The sequence below is a fragment of the Elgaria multicarinata genome, chromosome 10 (assembly GCF_023053635.1).
Source record: "Elgaria multicarinata webbii isolate HBS135686 ecotype San Diego chromosome 10, rElgMul1.1.pri, whole genome shotgun sequence".
Classification (NCBI taxonomy): Eukaryota; Metazoa; Chordata; class Lepidosauria; order Squamata; family Anguidae; genus Elgaria; species Elgaria multicarinata.
Genome location: NC_086180.1, coordinates 94,122,897 through 94,138,264, shown reverse-complemented (window position 1 = coordinate 94,138,264; position 15,368 = coordinate 94,122,897). Strand labels below are relative to the sequence as shown.

The 15,368-nt window shown below is 40.8% G+C and overlaps 1 protein-coding gene across 2 annotated transcripts in view; it reads right to left on the bottom strand.

Moving 5' to 3' along the window:
* Nucleotides 1-15,368, bottom strand: part of HTT (huntingtin) — a 454,111-nt gene that overhangs the window by 385,182 nt on the left and 53,561 nt on the right. For both annotated transcript variants that reach the window (XM_063135886.1, XM_063135887.1), the window contains exon 4: nucleotides 5,639-5,698. In XM_063135886.1, the coding sequence (XP_062991956.1) occupies nucleotides 5,639-5,698 (60 nt within the window). The remainder of the gene's footprint in view (nucleotides 1-5,638; nucleotides 5,699-15,368) is intronic.

The window sequence follows — 15,368 nt, the reverse complement described above, 5'->3', positions numbered from 1 at the left end:
GACACCAACTCAAGTTTTCCACAACCTACTGACCTCCAGATGTTTTGGACTACAACCCTAATGATCCTTGGCCTATAGTCATACTGGCTAGGGCTAATAAAAGTTGTAGTCCAAAATATCTGGAGGGTACCAGGCTGGGGAAATCTGTTCTAAGTTCTTGAATAAAGAAAATAAATATTATATTTTTCTTCAGCAAACCATATAAGATAATGGGTGAGAAATATCTAGATCAGGGGTGGGAGTCAGAAAATATAATGAAATGAGGGGGGAACAGTTTTGAATTATTGATAAGCACTAACAGTACAAAAGGCTAAACTATCCAGTTATATAACCCATTTGGACTAATAATGGATGACAGTTAAGTAGGTTAAGAACCTCAATACCACAAACTTCTAAAATAGTATTATTGTGCTACCTTGAAGTCTAATACTACAGACCTTCATGCTCATAGTACCCAAAATGTGTATAGGAGCAAATGGGAAGAAAGCCGCTGCTCCACAGATATTTGAATGGTCTGGCAGAACATGGAAGAATGCAACTCTACTGAAATTAAATTATAAAAAAATAAAATAATGGATGAGGGCAAATTGTAACCATGCGGCACATCAATTAAGGCGTCACCCTTAGCTTCCAATTTCCTAGCTTTGTGGAGCTTGAGTTAACATGTGATAGCCTTAACTCTGGTCTTAATCTGGCACATTTTTTATAATTGAATTTCCCTGACTTTGAAAAGAACATTATATAATTACTGTATATTTATTCACGTATATTACATTTCTATACTGCCCAATAGCCAAAACTCTCTTGGGAGTTCATAACAATTGAAAACACAATGTATAATGTAAAATAATATATTACAGCATAAAAGTACAACCCAAAATAAAACCTAGAATACAATAAAAGATTTAGGGCAACTGTTGAAGCAAACCTTAATAAGGCTTGAACTCTGGTTCAGACAAAGTACATGACAAAAGAAAGGGGAGGGGTTATTATTATTTTATTATTATTTATTTATATAGCACCATCAATGTACATGGTGCTATATACATGGGTTGGAAAACATTCCAAGAAATGTCATCTGCCACTAGCAATATTAGAAACCACAATATTGCTAGGTAAACTGTGTCCTAGCTGATAACTACATGAGGTATAGACATGCTTGCTGTCCTTTCCTGATTTTCTCTTATCAGGAAACTGCAGATGTTTGTATTCTTCCACTTGGCTGACTAAACAGGAAATAGCTAACTGTATGTAACCAAAGCTACTATAAATATAGACTGAATTCTGCCTACAAGCAGGGACCTCATGGCTGTGAGAAGCTCTGTCAGTGTGCACTCTCTCCCTGCACTTACTTGTATGCACCTTCGCCATTTGGGGCTAGGGAGAGGGAGGAGAAAGATGCTGACAGTGTCCTCTGTGCACTGCATCTCACCTTCCCTCCGCACTCCCCATGGAATGGTGGTGCTGGTTCCTGCTTTCCATACTGGGACGCCATGGAGAAAGACCCAGGGGATCAGCCTGCCCCTTTAGCACAAGGAATGTTCTTTGTGCTAAAGGGGTGGCTGGCTCTCCTGTGTCTTTCTCTGCGGCATCCTGATATGGGAAGCGGGAAACAGCACCGCCATTTGGTGGGGAGGGCGGAGGGGAGGCAAGAGCAACAGTCAACCCTGTGTTAATAGTCTACTCAATGGATGGCTATTAGCATGTCGCGCTGGGGGTACTAATAGTCATCCATGGAGTGGACTATTAACACAGGGTTGACTACTGTGTCATCCAAACATGGCCAATTTCTCTCTAACTCAAAAAAGTAATGTAATTAAAATTACATCTCAACAAAACCATACTAGCCCTACACTTACATACCTACCAAACAAGAGCATTAATTTCAGTTTTTCATCTCATGAAACTGGCCTAATTAACAGCTCTTGCTTCTTCAAAATTCTGGGCTTTAAGTATCTCTTACTAAAGGCACTGGTAACATGGGATTGTTGTTCTATGCTTATGGGGAAGTGAAGTCGAGCCAAGACAATATACCACGGTGGATAAAAATTGATGCTGAAAATAAATAAAAAAGATTTTAAAAATTAAATTGGGTTTTTCTCAGCACAGTAACTATCAAACCTTATTTTGACGTATCTGTCAGGTGCATATTATTTGTTTGCTACTTTGTTTCTTGTGAGAACAAGGGGGGACCAGAACAGAGTAGAGCAAAACAGAGCAACACTGGAAAGAAAGTGGGAACATATTTCTGAGGAGACATGCATAGGATTGTGCTGCTAACTTCAAACTGCCATGGGTGCTGGTCATAAGAAAGACCCTATATGGGGGTACTTTAAAGACATTCCCTCTATAGGTAAAAGAAAAAAGAAAAAGGAGCACATGCAAAATCTATGAAATGAGACAAAGGGATGCAAGGTTTGCTTGTAAAAATTAAACAGTGTAAATAATACTCAATTTAATTGTAAGTCAACATGGTTTAGTGTTCAAATCTGCACTGTTGGTTCAGGAAATATATGAAACTTGATTTAAATGAACCTTTTTATCTTTCAGTTTTAAACCTTGATTAAAAATGAACCCACCCAAGCCTAGTCTCTAAGCAAACGAAGGAGGGCAGTTCGGAGGTAAGACCTGGGCTGCCACAGTGGAAGGAAATCTACTGGCCTCATCTACTGTGGGCTGTAGGGTCATGAGGTGCTAGCGGATGCTCAAGCTAAGGTTGCGGCTGTGACCTCGGCAGGTGTCGGCAGGGCACATCCATATATGGATTCTGCAACTCCCCACTAATGGGAAAGTGTATGGGGCTGAAGGGTAGGCTGGCCTGCTGATTGAGCAAGCATGTTCTATCCTTTGTCTCCAGTGTGGACTTCACAGCAGTCTTCTGTGGGCCTTAGCCAAAAAGCCAAAATAAAAAGATGTGTCTTCCGAAATGCAAGGAAGACCATTTGTCACTGGTGCCTCTTGCTCCTGCTCTGCAGGTGGAGGATGTCTCGGGTTGTCTCTCCTTTGTGTTCACTATCCCTGGGCTCTTCCTGCAGTCCTTCAACTATGGAGGCAAAATGTTTTAACACACAATATGCTTTTTGAATGCAGAGGAGTTCATCTTTTGTCATTCTAAAGTTTTGCATGTTAAAGTTTAATAATGTGCTGTTTTTAATAATGTATTAGTTTTAAATGTTTTTATTATATGTATTTTATGGCGTTTGCATTTGTGTTGTATCCCGCCTCGATCCAGAGGGAGAGGCGGGTAACAAATAAAATTATTATTATTATTATTAAGTAGAGGACTCCATTTTAAAGTATCAGTTATTTTAAAAAGATTTTTAAAGGGAAAGGTTTCAAGCTCCATTAAGCTCCAGTCTTTTACATGTTTTTAACATGATTGTCCCCCACAAAAAACAAAAAACCGAAGCTTTCTCCATACCATGTTGTTTAGAATTTACTGAGCTTCATTCATCTGCCGCTTAAATTCTATGCAATAATAATGGTCTTAAACATTGCACCCATCCTCAGTCCATTTTAAACATTCATCCCAGTTTTTTAGGTCATATCTACATATTCCCCCCACCTTTTTGTTAAGATCATATAAATGGAAAAATTAAACTTACTTTGAGAATAAGAGGACTGTTTTCCATCATCTTCTGGAATGCCACATATGAACCCGTAGAAAGTAGATCTGGTACAATTCATCAAGATACCCTGCCATCCCCATATAAATGACAGGGCACCACTATTCAGATGCACTTGCATCACTTCTCAAGAGCAATGGGTCAACAGATACTTCATTTTGTAGGGGCTCACAGCTTACATTATTTGCCTGAGGTTTGCATTCAAATCCAGTCCGATGTTCTACAATAATTCCTATTCCTCCTCTTTTTTTTACCCGCTCCAGAAATGAAGCTTCTGGCAATAGAGGAACACTTACTACACTGACCAGGTTTGGAATCATTGCCTCAACTAGCCAATGTTCTCTAGATAATACTGGGGAACCCCCACTCATGATCAGTTGCTCTTCACCAAGCTGTCCCTCTCCTCCTGGAGACATGCCCTCTTTAAATCGCTCTTTCATGCCTCTGAGCAGTTTGTACAGGTGCATGACAGGGGCTCTTATGGAGTGGTGGGATCCCCAGCCGACCCCTGGACTGGGAGTTGGTTTCTCCTATGCTAGATGGGGAACTTCAATTGCTGTCTGCCTACCTAGCAGCTCAGATAAGGTTATTCAGATCTTGAAACACATTCACTGGCATCAGTTAGCCTTGGTACTAATAAAAAATCCCACCTCTTTGTCAGTTCATTATTATTATTATTATTATTATTATTATTATTATTATTATTTACATTTGTGTACCACCCCATAGCCAAAACTCTCTGGGCAGTTTACATAGTATAAAAACACTTAAAAACAATATACAAAAAATTAAAATCACAAAAACATACAATTTTAAACCACAAATACAAAAATAAACCCAGGCTAATTACATATTGCTAAATGCCTGGGAGAAGAGAAAAGTACTTGGCCCACAACCTCTAGGACTTCATCTGCTGACTATCCTGGGATGCAGACTCCTTGGAAGCAGATGTAAGGGAGTCCTATGGCCTTTCATCATCCACACATGAGTCTTGAAGAAGAGTATTACCCCTTAAAATGGCTATGGTGCCTTTAATAAATAAACTTCCCAACTGACTACTTCAGCTTCCACAAAGTTTCCATTGAGCAGGGGGCTGCACTAGAAAAACTCTAAAATCCCTTCCAACTTTATGATTCTGTGAAATAGTATATTCATTTTAATGGTTGTTAACTTCTCTAAGTTCAAAATGTGAATTGTGGAGTCATAAACTGTCAGCAAAATTCAACTATTTTGCCTAGCTAAGTAACGATCAAAATCTAACTGGTACACACAAATGCATGTAATCATCCCAGCAGCCCACTTCTTCCAGCCACAAAGCAACATGGGGGAGAGGGGAAACTGAAATGAAAGCCACGGGTGGGGGTGGGGGTGGTAATAGTTCATTTAACCCTTCTTCTGCTTACCCCTTTTTCACATAAATTACGTTCTACAAATATTTGAGTGAAATATTTAGTTAGATCCACAGGTAGCATTGAATTTACTTAGTTCTTTACAGTCTTCTGTTAGATACTGAATAATGATTACTCCATGGGAAATACTATCCAATACTTACTGCAGCTGAAAAACAATCTTCAGATGTTAAATGCTGATGATTAATTTCAGCCCTAATCGTTGGATTCCTAAAGTCAGCATTTTAACTGTTGTCCATACAAACAGTAGTTATACTATTTTTTCTTACTTTTTTGTACTCACATATTTTCATAATTTCACCCATATATTAATTCCTGGCAAATATTGCCTATTTTCCCCTCCATGCTTAACTTCACAATAAGATTTCCACCCCACCCCCCAACCATTTCAGTGTTTATTAGAATTTCAAACAATGTAATTCAGGACAATGAATAACTTTTAAGGTTTAAAGTTTAAATTGTCACTATCGGTAATAGTGTTATATTATTGTTTATTATATAATTCATCTCAAGTTCTTATGAAAAGGTGGCCTATAAACCAACCAACCCCACAAAAAACACCAACCATTTTTCAAAACCATTTTTGGGAGGAAAGTGGCTCACCTTTTTAATCTCTTTGTAGAGTTCTAACTGTATCCTAGGAAGACTAGAATCCATCAAAGCCTAGAATGAAAGCAAATAGTAAACGTCAAATATCAGCAAAATATGCATTGCTCCAATATGTATTTTGTACTGAACAGCTTTGCACGTTTACTTAATATACTGTTATTTAGCTGTTGAACTATAAAAAACAGCAATTTGCTAAATCAGGGGTAGGCAATCTAATGCAGGCCAGATGTCTTGGATTGCAACTCCCATAAGCCACAGCATTCCCACAATCCACAAGGGAGGTTACCTGATCAAAAAATGAGATCAAATTAGTCTGGCAGGATTTGTTCTTGACAAATCCATGCTGGATTCTAGTAATTACTGCATTGTTTTCAAGGTGCTTACAGATTGACTTCTTTGTAATCTGCTCCAAAAATTTCCCAGCAATTGATGTCAGACTAACTGGTCTGTAGTTCCCAGGTTGCTCCTTTTTGAAGATAGGGACAACATTAGCACCCCTCCTGTCGTCCAGCATTTCACCCATCTTCCATGATTTTGCAAAGATAATAGACAGAGGTTCTGAAAGTTCTTCTGCTGGCTCATTTATTACTCTAGAATGCAGCTCATCAGGCCCTGAATGGTTGTTTTTATGCTCTTCATGGTTTAACTTTTTGTGAACCGCTCAGAGAGCTTCAGCTATTGGGCGGTATAAAAATGTAATAAAGAAAGAAAGAAAGAAATTAGGTGTTCCTTGACTATTTGTTTATCGATCTCAAGCTACAATTTTGCTCCTTCAGCTTGCACTTCACTTTTTATAAGATGGGTCACAGGCCTGTTTTTTGGAGAAGACTGAGCCAAAGTAGGAATTGATCACTTCGGCCTTTTCTTTGTCATCTGTTATCAATTTACCATCCTTATTAAGCAGTTGAACCACCATTTCTTTCCTCTATCTTTTACTATGGAAATAGCTTTTTTGTTGCTTTTAGTATACCTTATTCTCAGCTTTAGACTTCCTGATGCCATTCCTGCACTTCTGTGCTTCCTGTCTGTACTCTTCTTTTGTAGCCTGGCCTTCCTTCTACTTCCTATATGTATCCTTTTTTGTTTTCAGGTCGTCTCTAAGCTTTTTGTGGAGCCACATTGGTTTCCTCTGTTGTCTTCTATCTTTTTTCCTTGTTGGAATTGATTGTAATTTTGCCTTTAAAAATTCCTTTTTTAAAAAACTCTCACCCTTCTTGGACTCCTTTTTTCATTAGGGTCACTTGCCATGGGACCTTGCTTATCATAATTCTGAGTTTATTAAAATCAGCTTTCCTAAAACCCAGAGTACGTGTATGGCTATACTCAGCTTTTGCTTCCTTCATAATCAAGAATTCAAGTATGACATGGTCACTTTCCCCCAGAGTTCCGGTAACTGCCACTTCATCCACTAAGTCATCCCTATTGGTCAATATCAAGTCAAGGACTGACCACACATGTCAGGAATTTCTTGGAAGGGAAGGGCCGCTTTTGGCAGTATTTGTCTCCCAACAATATTGGGGTAATTGATGTCCCCCATCACTACTACATCAGACTTCCTTGAAACACTGGTGATTTGTTTCTCAAAAGTTTCATCTTCATTTTCATCCACAGTAAGCATATGGGTACACTCAGCTTTTGCTATATGTCATGGCCGCTTTCCCCCAGTGTTCCCATAACTACTACTTTATCCACTAAGTCATCCCTATTACTCAGTATCAAGTCAAGGATAGACGATCCTCTAGCAACTTCCTCCACTTTCTCTAGGAGAAAGTTATCACATGTCAGGAATTTCTTGCATTTTTGGCAGATTTTGTCTCCCAACAGATACTGGGGTAATTGAAGTCCCTCATTACTACATCACCCTTAAAATACTGGCAATTTGCTTATCAAAAGTTACATCCTCATCTTCTGCTTGATTGGGTGGTCGGTAGTGGCCTCCGACTCTCATTTTCCTTTTATTCCTTGCCCCATGTATTTTAATCCAGATGCTCTCGACGGGGCTCCCAGGCTCATCCACCTGTATTTCTGTGCAGGGATAGGTATTTTTAACATATAGTGCAACTCCGCCTGCCTTTCTATTTCTTCTGTTCTTTTTACCGAGAGCTAAATTCAAAATATTAAAGTATTGTGAAGAGAAACCATAATAATGAATTTGAGAAGTTAATCTATGGAACCAGGATACTGTACTTGATGAATTAGTTCTCATTTGCTCTAAAAGACACAGTTTAGATACTCTGTTTAAAGTAGGGGGGATGTTGAGCCAATAATTAAAGGCCATGATGATAACGATACATTTCACTGCCATTATACAAGTTTCCAAACATAAAAATGAAGCAGGAGTGCTCCTTTCTTTGTCCTTCACAAACTATTTTGAAACATTTCCATATCATGCTAGATTTTCAGACCCCATAACTCTCTTCCATATGCAAACTGAGGCTAAAGTTTTTATTTCAGCAAGGTTAGCATTGGGTGGATTTGGTAACCTCCTCTTGTGTGCCAGAACTTCAATAATGCATTTAATTGCTTGTTTGTCTTTAGTTGCAAAGACTTAAAATGGGCGCCCCAGCCTCCAGAACTTGAAAAAAAGAATACCAAAATAGCGATATGAAGATACTTGGTTGATAGGGTGGGTATTTATTCTCCACTTGTGAAATACAGATCTGTGCCCAAAGACCATAACTTTGATTTTCCTGTAATTAATAGATAGTAGATTTTTCTGAGAATGTTCAGGCAATGCTGATAGTAATCTACGCAAACCAATCAGGGTATGCGAGATGGTAATCAAATCGTCAACATAGAGGGGGAACGACAGTTTTTCTAATTTTACCAGGGGGGAAAAGTCACCACTCAAATCAAGCGCTATGTGCTTTACAAATAGATGAAATAGAAGAGGAGCCACCTCAAGGTGCTGTGATGCAATCCGGCACGTGTGCAGCAGTGGAAAATCTCACCTGGACAGTCAAATTTTCATGTAACAATTGTAATAGAATCAAGATACATTGACCCATGATTAACTCTGCCAGTTTTCCCCGTAACCTGTTCCTATTAAATGAATCAAAGACTCCTTGAAATTCAACAAATGCCACTTTTCTTGAGTTGCATATTAACCAAATGGTCTAGTAAGAACATAAGAAGAGCCATGCTGGATCAGACCAAGGGTCCAGCTAGTACAACACTCTGTTCAAACAGTTGCAAAGCAGCTGTCAACTGGGGACCCACAAACAGAGTGCTTGAGCAGCCTCCCATCCATGTTTCCCAGCAACTGGTGTAAATAGGTTTACTGCCTCTGATACTGGTGGTAGCACATAGCCATCAGGAGTAGAAGACATTGATAGCCTTCTTCTCCAGGAATTTATCCAACCTCCTTTTAAAGCCATTTAAATTGGTTGCCATCACTACATCTTTTGGTAATGAATTCTCTAGTTTAACTATGCACTGTGTGAAGAAGAAAGACAGGTTGCTTACCTGTAACTGCAGTTCTTTGAGTGGTCATCTGTGCAGTCACACATATGGGGCTCTGCGCCTGCGCAGGGCCAGGTTCGGAAACTTCTATAGCTGAAAATCTTTCAGGCGGGAACCCCTCCCTCACCGTCCACTCAGGGGTTCCCGCCTAACTCCCCAGTTCCTGAAACCGCCTAGACAGTCTCACTGAGAACCACCAGGTGATCAAAAATTAATGACACCATAGTGGGGACGGTGGGAAGGTTGTGTGACTGCACAGATGACCACTCGAAGAACTACAGTTACAGGTAAGCAACCTGTCTTTCTTCTTCGTGGTCTCTGTGCATCACACATATGGGCGAATAACAAGCTGACTTACTGGAGGTGGGTGGCGTCAGGTCATAGATGAATCTCACAGAATTGCCGATAGGACGGCACGCCCAAAAGCGCAGTCTCTACACGATCTGACATCCAGACGGTAGTGGCTGGCAAAAGTCAGTGGAGTTGACCAGGTAGCCGCTTTACAGAGGTCTTGTAAAGCGATTCCCTTTTCAAAAGCTGTAGAGGTGGCCACTCCTCTCGTGGAGTGGGAACGCACCTTACCCTCCAACGGGAGGCCAGCAAGTTCATAGGCTAGCTTAATAGTCTGAACCACCCAAGCAGATATTATCTGCGGGGATGCCTGAAGTCCCTTTTGCTTGCCCCCATAACATGTTGGGTTATTGTGCCAGAACTTTTCTCTCTCTGGAACTCTGTTTGTGCTCAGAAACAAACACACATCACGCAGGTCTTACACAGCAGAGCTGGTTTATTTCCTTCAGGCTTCTGTGCAGTCCAATTCAGATCAGTTCAGATCAGCACACTGAGGCATACACAGAGAGCAGTGATCATAGAGCAGTGATCAGTAAGCAGTGATCAGTTCCATTTTACACAAGTGAGAAACTATATACAGATCTACACAATTCTTATCTACATTACATACAGCTGTGATGAGGCTAACTTAGAATCTTGGCAAGGTTCCCAGAACAGCCTCTATCTCAAGGTAATTGCTCACAGATACTTTCTCTGTTTAACCCTGAGATAGCCATACACACACAATTTTAATGACTAAGCAAGTATTTCTTTTCGTATACTTAACAGTCCTCCTCTTGCGCATGTTGTTTAAATTGTGTTACAATCTGAGACCTAGCTTTAAAGCATCTCTTTGTGTTTTACCATTGAACCTTCCACCTGTCCTTTCTCATTTTGTTTTACTTTTAATACCCATTTACTGTTAATGGCTTTACGACCTTCAGGTAAAGGTACTAGCTCCCACGTTTCATTTTTTTCCATTGCTCTGATTTCCTCTGACATTGCTTCATGCCAGCCCTGAGCTTCTGTAGGTTCCATCTCCTGAATTTCCTCAAATGAAGTAGGTTCATAGGCTATTAGTAAAGCTCTATGAGAAACCTGTTTGCTTTGATATTCATCTGAATAACGAATTGGAGCTTTGCGTTCCCTTTCTGATCGTCTTGGCATAGTTACAGGCATAGTTTCCTCCTCTACAGTTTCTTCCCCATCCCTCTCTTGCTGAGATTGTTCAGGAATTTCTTCTGTTTCTACAGCTTTCTGTTCTACAGGCAAACTTACATACTGTTTTGTTTCCTGCATTTGTTCATGAAAAACTACATCTCTGCTCACAATTACACTTTTGTGATATGGAGACCACAAACGATAGCCTTTTGTTTGTGTATCATATCCCAACAGTTTACATTCCAAACCTCTTTGAGCTAGCTTTCCTGGTCTGTTTTCTTTCTGAATATGAGCAAAACATTTACTCCCAAAAACCCTTATATGTGACACTCTAGGTTTTCTTTTGTAAAACATTTCATATGGAGTTTTTTCATGTACAGAGTGGTAAAGCCTGTTTAACAAATAATTTGAGGTGGACAAAGCTTCTGCCCAGAACAGGTTAGACAATCCTGACTCTTTCAATAGAGCTCTTAACATGTTCTGCAAGGTTCTGTTTTTTCTTTCTGCAACTCCATTTTGAAATGGTGAATATGGAGCAGTAAGGTCATGTTGTATACCCTCATCACTGAGGAATTTTTTAAATTGGTTGCTGAGAAATTCACCTCCCCGGTCCGTTCTTAGATTAGCTATAGGTTCTTTAAATCTATTTTTACTCCACTTAACAAAGGCTTTAAACTTTCCAAAAGTTTCACTCTTCTGTTTTAACACATACACAAATCCAAATCTACTGTAATCATCAACAATAGACAAGAAAAATCTGTTTCCTCCTTGACTTGTCTCAAAAGGACCTGCAAGATCTGCATGAATTAATTCAAAAATTCTTTTTGTTGTTCTCTCACTATGTTTTGGAATGTTTGACTTATGACACTTGGTTTCACTGCATACATTACATTCTACATAGTTAGAACATGGTTTGATTTTCACCCCTTCACACAATTCTGGAATCTTAGAAATTGTTTTATAGTTAGCATGACCAAACCTTTTATGAGTTAAATGGATACACTCTTGGTGTGGTTTGCAATTGGCTATTGTTTTTGTTGTGACTTTGCTGGCTACAACTTCATGTTCTGTACAAGTATTAATCACATACAAAGATTCTTTCATTATTCCTTGCACACACACCTTGTTTCCCTGTTTTATAGTACAATTTTCTTCAGTAAAACAAACCTCATACCCCATTTCTGTTAACTGAAACACACTTAGAAGGTTTGTTTCTAATTCTGGTACATATAAAACACTTTGTAGTTCAACTCCCAGACAATCAAAATATACATTACCCACACCACAAATCTGGATTTTTGTTCCATTTGCAAGGGTAACACACTTTTGCTCTGAAGTAGAAGTTTCCAAGGTTACAAATGAAAGTTTGTCTTTTGCCATACTTATTGAAGCCCCAGAGTCCAAAAACCAAGGATTCATTGTCTCTTTGACTCTTGCTAGAAGACACTTCTTTGTTGATTCAGCTTCATTCATGTTGTTCTCTTCTCTCCACTTTGCTGTTGACTGCTTTTTCTTCTTGTTGTTGTTGCAATCCCGCCTTAAGTGTCCTGTGGAACCACAGTTAAAGCATTTCCTTGCCTTTAATGCAGCCACCACGTCAGAAGATTTATGGCTTTGTTGAAATTCAGCCACAGGAAGTTTAAGGCTCTGTTGTTTTGAAGCTTGTCTTCTTTCATAGGTTTCCAGTAGTTTTCCAGCTACATACTTGAGGGTTAAATTTTTCTCCTCTTGACTTTCCATCATGGTGACAACCGCGTCGTACGATGAATCAAGACTTGACAAAATCACATAGACTTGGTGTATAGTTGTAAACTCCATCCCTCGTGCCCTGAGTTGATTGAAGATTTCTCTCATGCTTTTCAAATGGTTTGACATAGACTCCCCTGGTTTCAGCTTCATTCCATACAGTTTCCGGGTTAGAATTACTTTACTGCCCGCTGTTTCTCTTTGATATACAGCTTGTAGCGCATTCCAGCACTCTTTTGATGTATTCAAAAACTGAATGAAGGAAATTTGAGAGTCTTCCACAGCTAATGCAATAACTGCCATTGCTTTTGCATCGTCCTTAAACCATTTAGCATTCTGTGGATCTGCTCTATCTGGTGGATCCTCTGTGACTACATACCACAGTTCAGCCTGAATCAGATACATTTGCATTTTGTAAGACCATAATGCATAGTTAGAGTCATTCAGCTTTTCTAACAATTGATGCAAACCAGACATATTAGCTCCTGCCATTTCCTCTGCTTTAGGAATTGGTATCTCACCGTCCTCCTGCTCAGAGTCCTCCTCAGAGTCAGCCGACTGAGATTTTTCCTCACTTTGCAGCACTGGCTTTAGCTTGATGTCTTCCTTCATCAACAGTTTTCTGTTTTAGCAGACTCCTGGTTCTGATACTGCACCGTTCCCATCAAGTTCTGGTTCTTCTGCCTGGATTAGGCTGGCGTAGGCTTCCTGGACTGGACTGGGCCCATAACCTTTATTGGGTTATTGTGCCAGAACTTTTCTCTCTCTGGAACTCTGTTTGTGCTCAGAAACAAACACACATCACGCAGGTCTTACACAGCAGAGCTGGTTTATTTCCTTCAGGCTTCTGTGCAGTCCAATTCAGATCAGTTCAGATCAGCACACTGAGGCATACACAGAGAGCAGTGATCATAGAGCAGTGATCAGTAAGCAGTGATCAGTTCCATTTTACACAAGTGAGAAACTATATACAGATCTACACAATTCTTATCTACATTACATACAGCTGTGATGAGGCTAACTTAGAATCTTGGCAAGGTTCCCAGAACAGCCTCTATCTCAAGGTAATTGCTCACAGATACTTTCTCTGTTTAACCCTGAGATAGCCATACACACACAATTTTAATGACTAAGCAAGTATTTCTTTTCGTATACTTAACATAACAAACAAAGAGTCTTTGGGATCTCCGGAGGGTGGCAGTTCTGGACTGGTAAAAGGCAAGGGCCCGTCTTATATCCAGGGTATGTATAGCAGACTCAATAGGGGATGTCGGCGAAGAAAAGAAGCTTGGGAGTGTAATGTCCTGCCCAAGATGAAAGGAAGACACAACCTTCGGCAGAAAAGCTGGGTCCGGTCTAAGGACCACCTTGTCAGCGTGAAACACCGTGTATGGTGACTCTATGCAGAGTGCTGCTAGTTCGGATGCACGCCTAGCAGATGTTACTGCAACAAGGAACGCCACCTTGAAAGTTAGCAACCGCAAGTCAGTCCTTGCTAAAGGCTCAAAGGGCTTGGCAGATAGTGCCTTGAGCACCACGGAGAGGCTCCATTGAGGAACAAAAGAACGAACTGGTGGGATTGTGTTCTTCATGCCCTTCATGAACCGTTTTGTCAAAGGGTGCATGAAGACCGAACAGCCCTGAATCCAATGGTGTGAGGCAGAGATAGCTGCTAAATAAACTCTAAGTGACGAGAACTTAAGTCCTTTTTTAAATAAAGAAAAAAGAAAGGAGAGCACTGTTGCTATTGGTGCTGAAAACGGGTTCTCGTTTCTACTGAGGGCAAAGGCAGAGAATGCTGTCCATTTTTTTGCGTATGACCTTCTAGTAGCTGGTTTCCTAGCTGCTAGGATAACGTTCCATATGTCAGTAGGCAGCGGTTGGTTGTCTAACGTTGCCTTATCCTCCAAGCTGTTAGGTTTAGGGACTGGACATCCAGATGGAAGATGAGTCCCTTCTCCTTCAATATGAGGTTGTGGCATTGGGGGAGTCTGATAAACTCTGCTGAGGACAGTTTGAGTAGCGGAGTGAACCACGGCTGCCTTGGCCACCAAGGCGCTACTAAGATGGCGTTGTCGTTGTCGCTGCACAGCTTTATAATAACTCTTGAGAGGAGTGGTATGGGGGGAAACAGGTACAGAAGCCGTCCTGTCCACGTCCTCTCGAAAGCGTCTCCTAGAGATGCTGCCCCGTGGCCTGCCCACGTGCAGTATTGGTTGCAGATGGCGGTCTCTGGTGACAATACATTGTCGCGAATAAGTCTATTACAGGCTGTCCCCATGCCTGAAAGATCATGTCCAGAACAGTGTCTTTCATCCGCCACTCGTGCGTATCCACAAAGGTGCGGCTGAGGTCGTCTGCCAGAATATTGTCCTGGCCTGCGATATGAATGGCAGACAAAGTCATGTCGTGGGCAATTGCCCAATGCCAAATGTCCAGAGTGAGGGAGATCAGGTCCATAGACCTCGTTCCACCTTGCTTGTTTATATGCCAGACAGCAGCCATATTGTCTGTATGGATCTGGATTACATGACCCAATAAGTTCTGCTGAAAGGCATACAGAGCTTTTTGGATAGCCATCAACTCCAAGATGTTGATGTGTCTTTTCCTGTCGAGGGAGCTCCAGCGCTCTTGGATGGTTAGATCCCCGCAGTGGGCTCCCCAGCCCAATAGGGATGCGTCTGTCATTAGATGTTGCGATGGTTGTGGGGGTTTGAAGTCCAAGCCCTGTGTGATATTGGACAAATCCTTCCACCAAAGGAGTGTGTCCTTTATTTTGGCAGGGAGCGACAATTTCACTCAATGAGCGTCCAATGTATTGTCGTACTCCCGCAGAAGCCACAACTGTAGGGGTTTCATGTGCAGACGCGCCCAAGGGACGACATTGACAGTCGCTGCCATGAAACCCAATAACCTTTGCACCTGGAAGGCAGAGGTGAATTTAGAGCGGAAGAGCTTAATTGCATGTTTAATTAACGTATTAGCTCTATCCTCTGGAAGGAAAGCCGTGGAGCGGGTTGAGTCC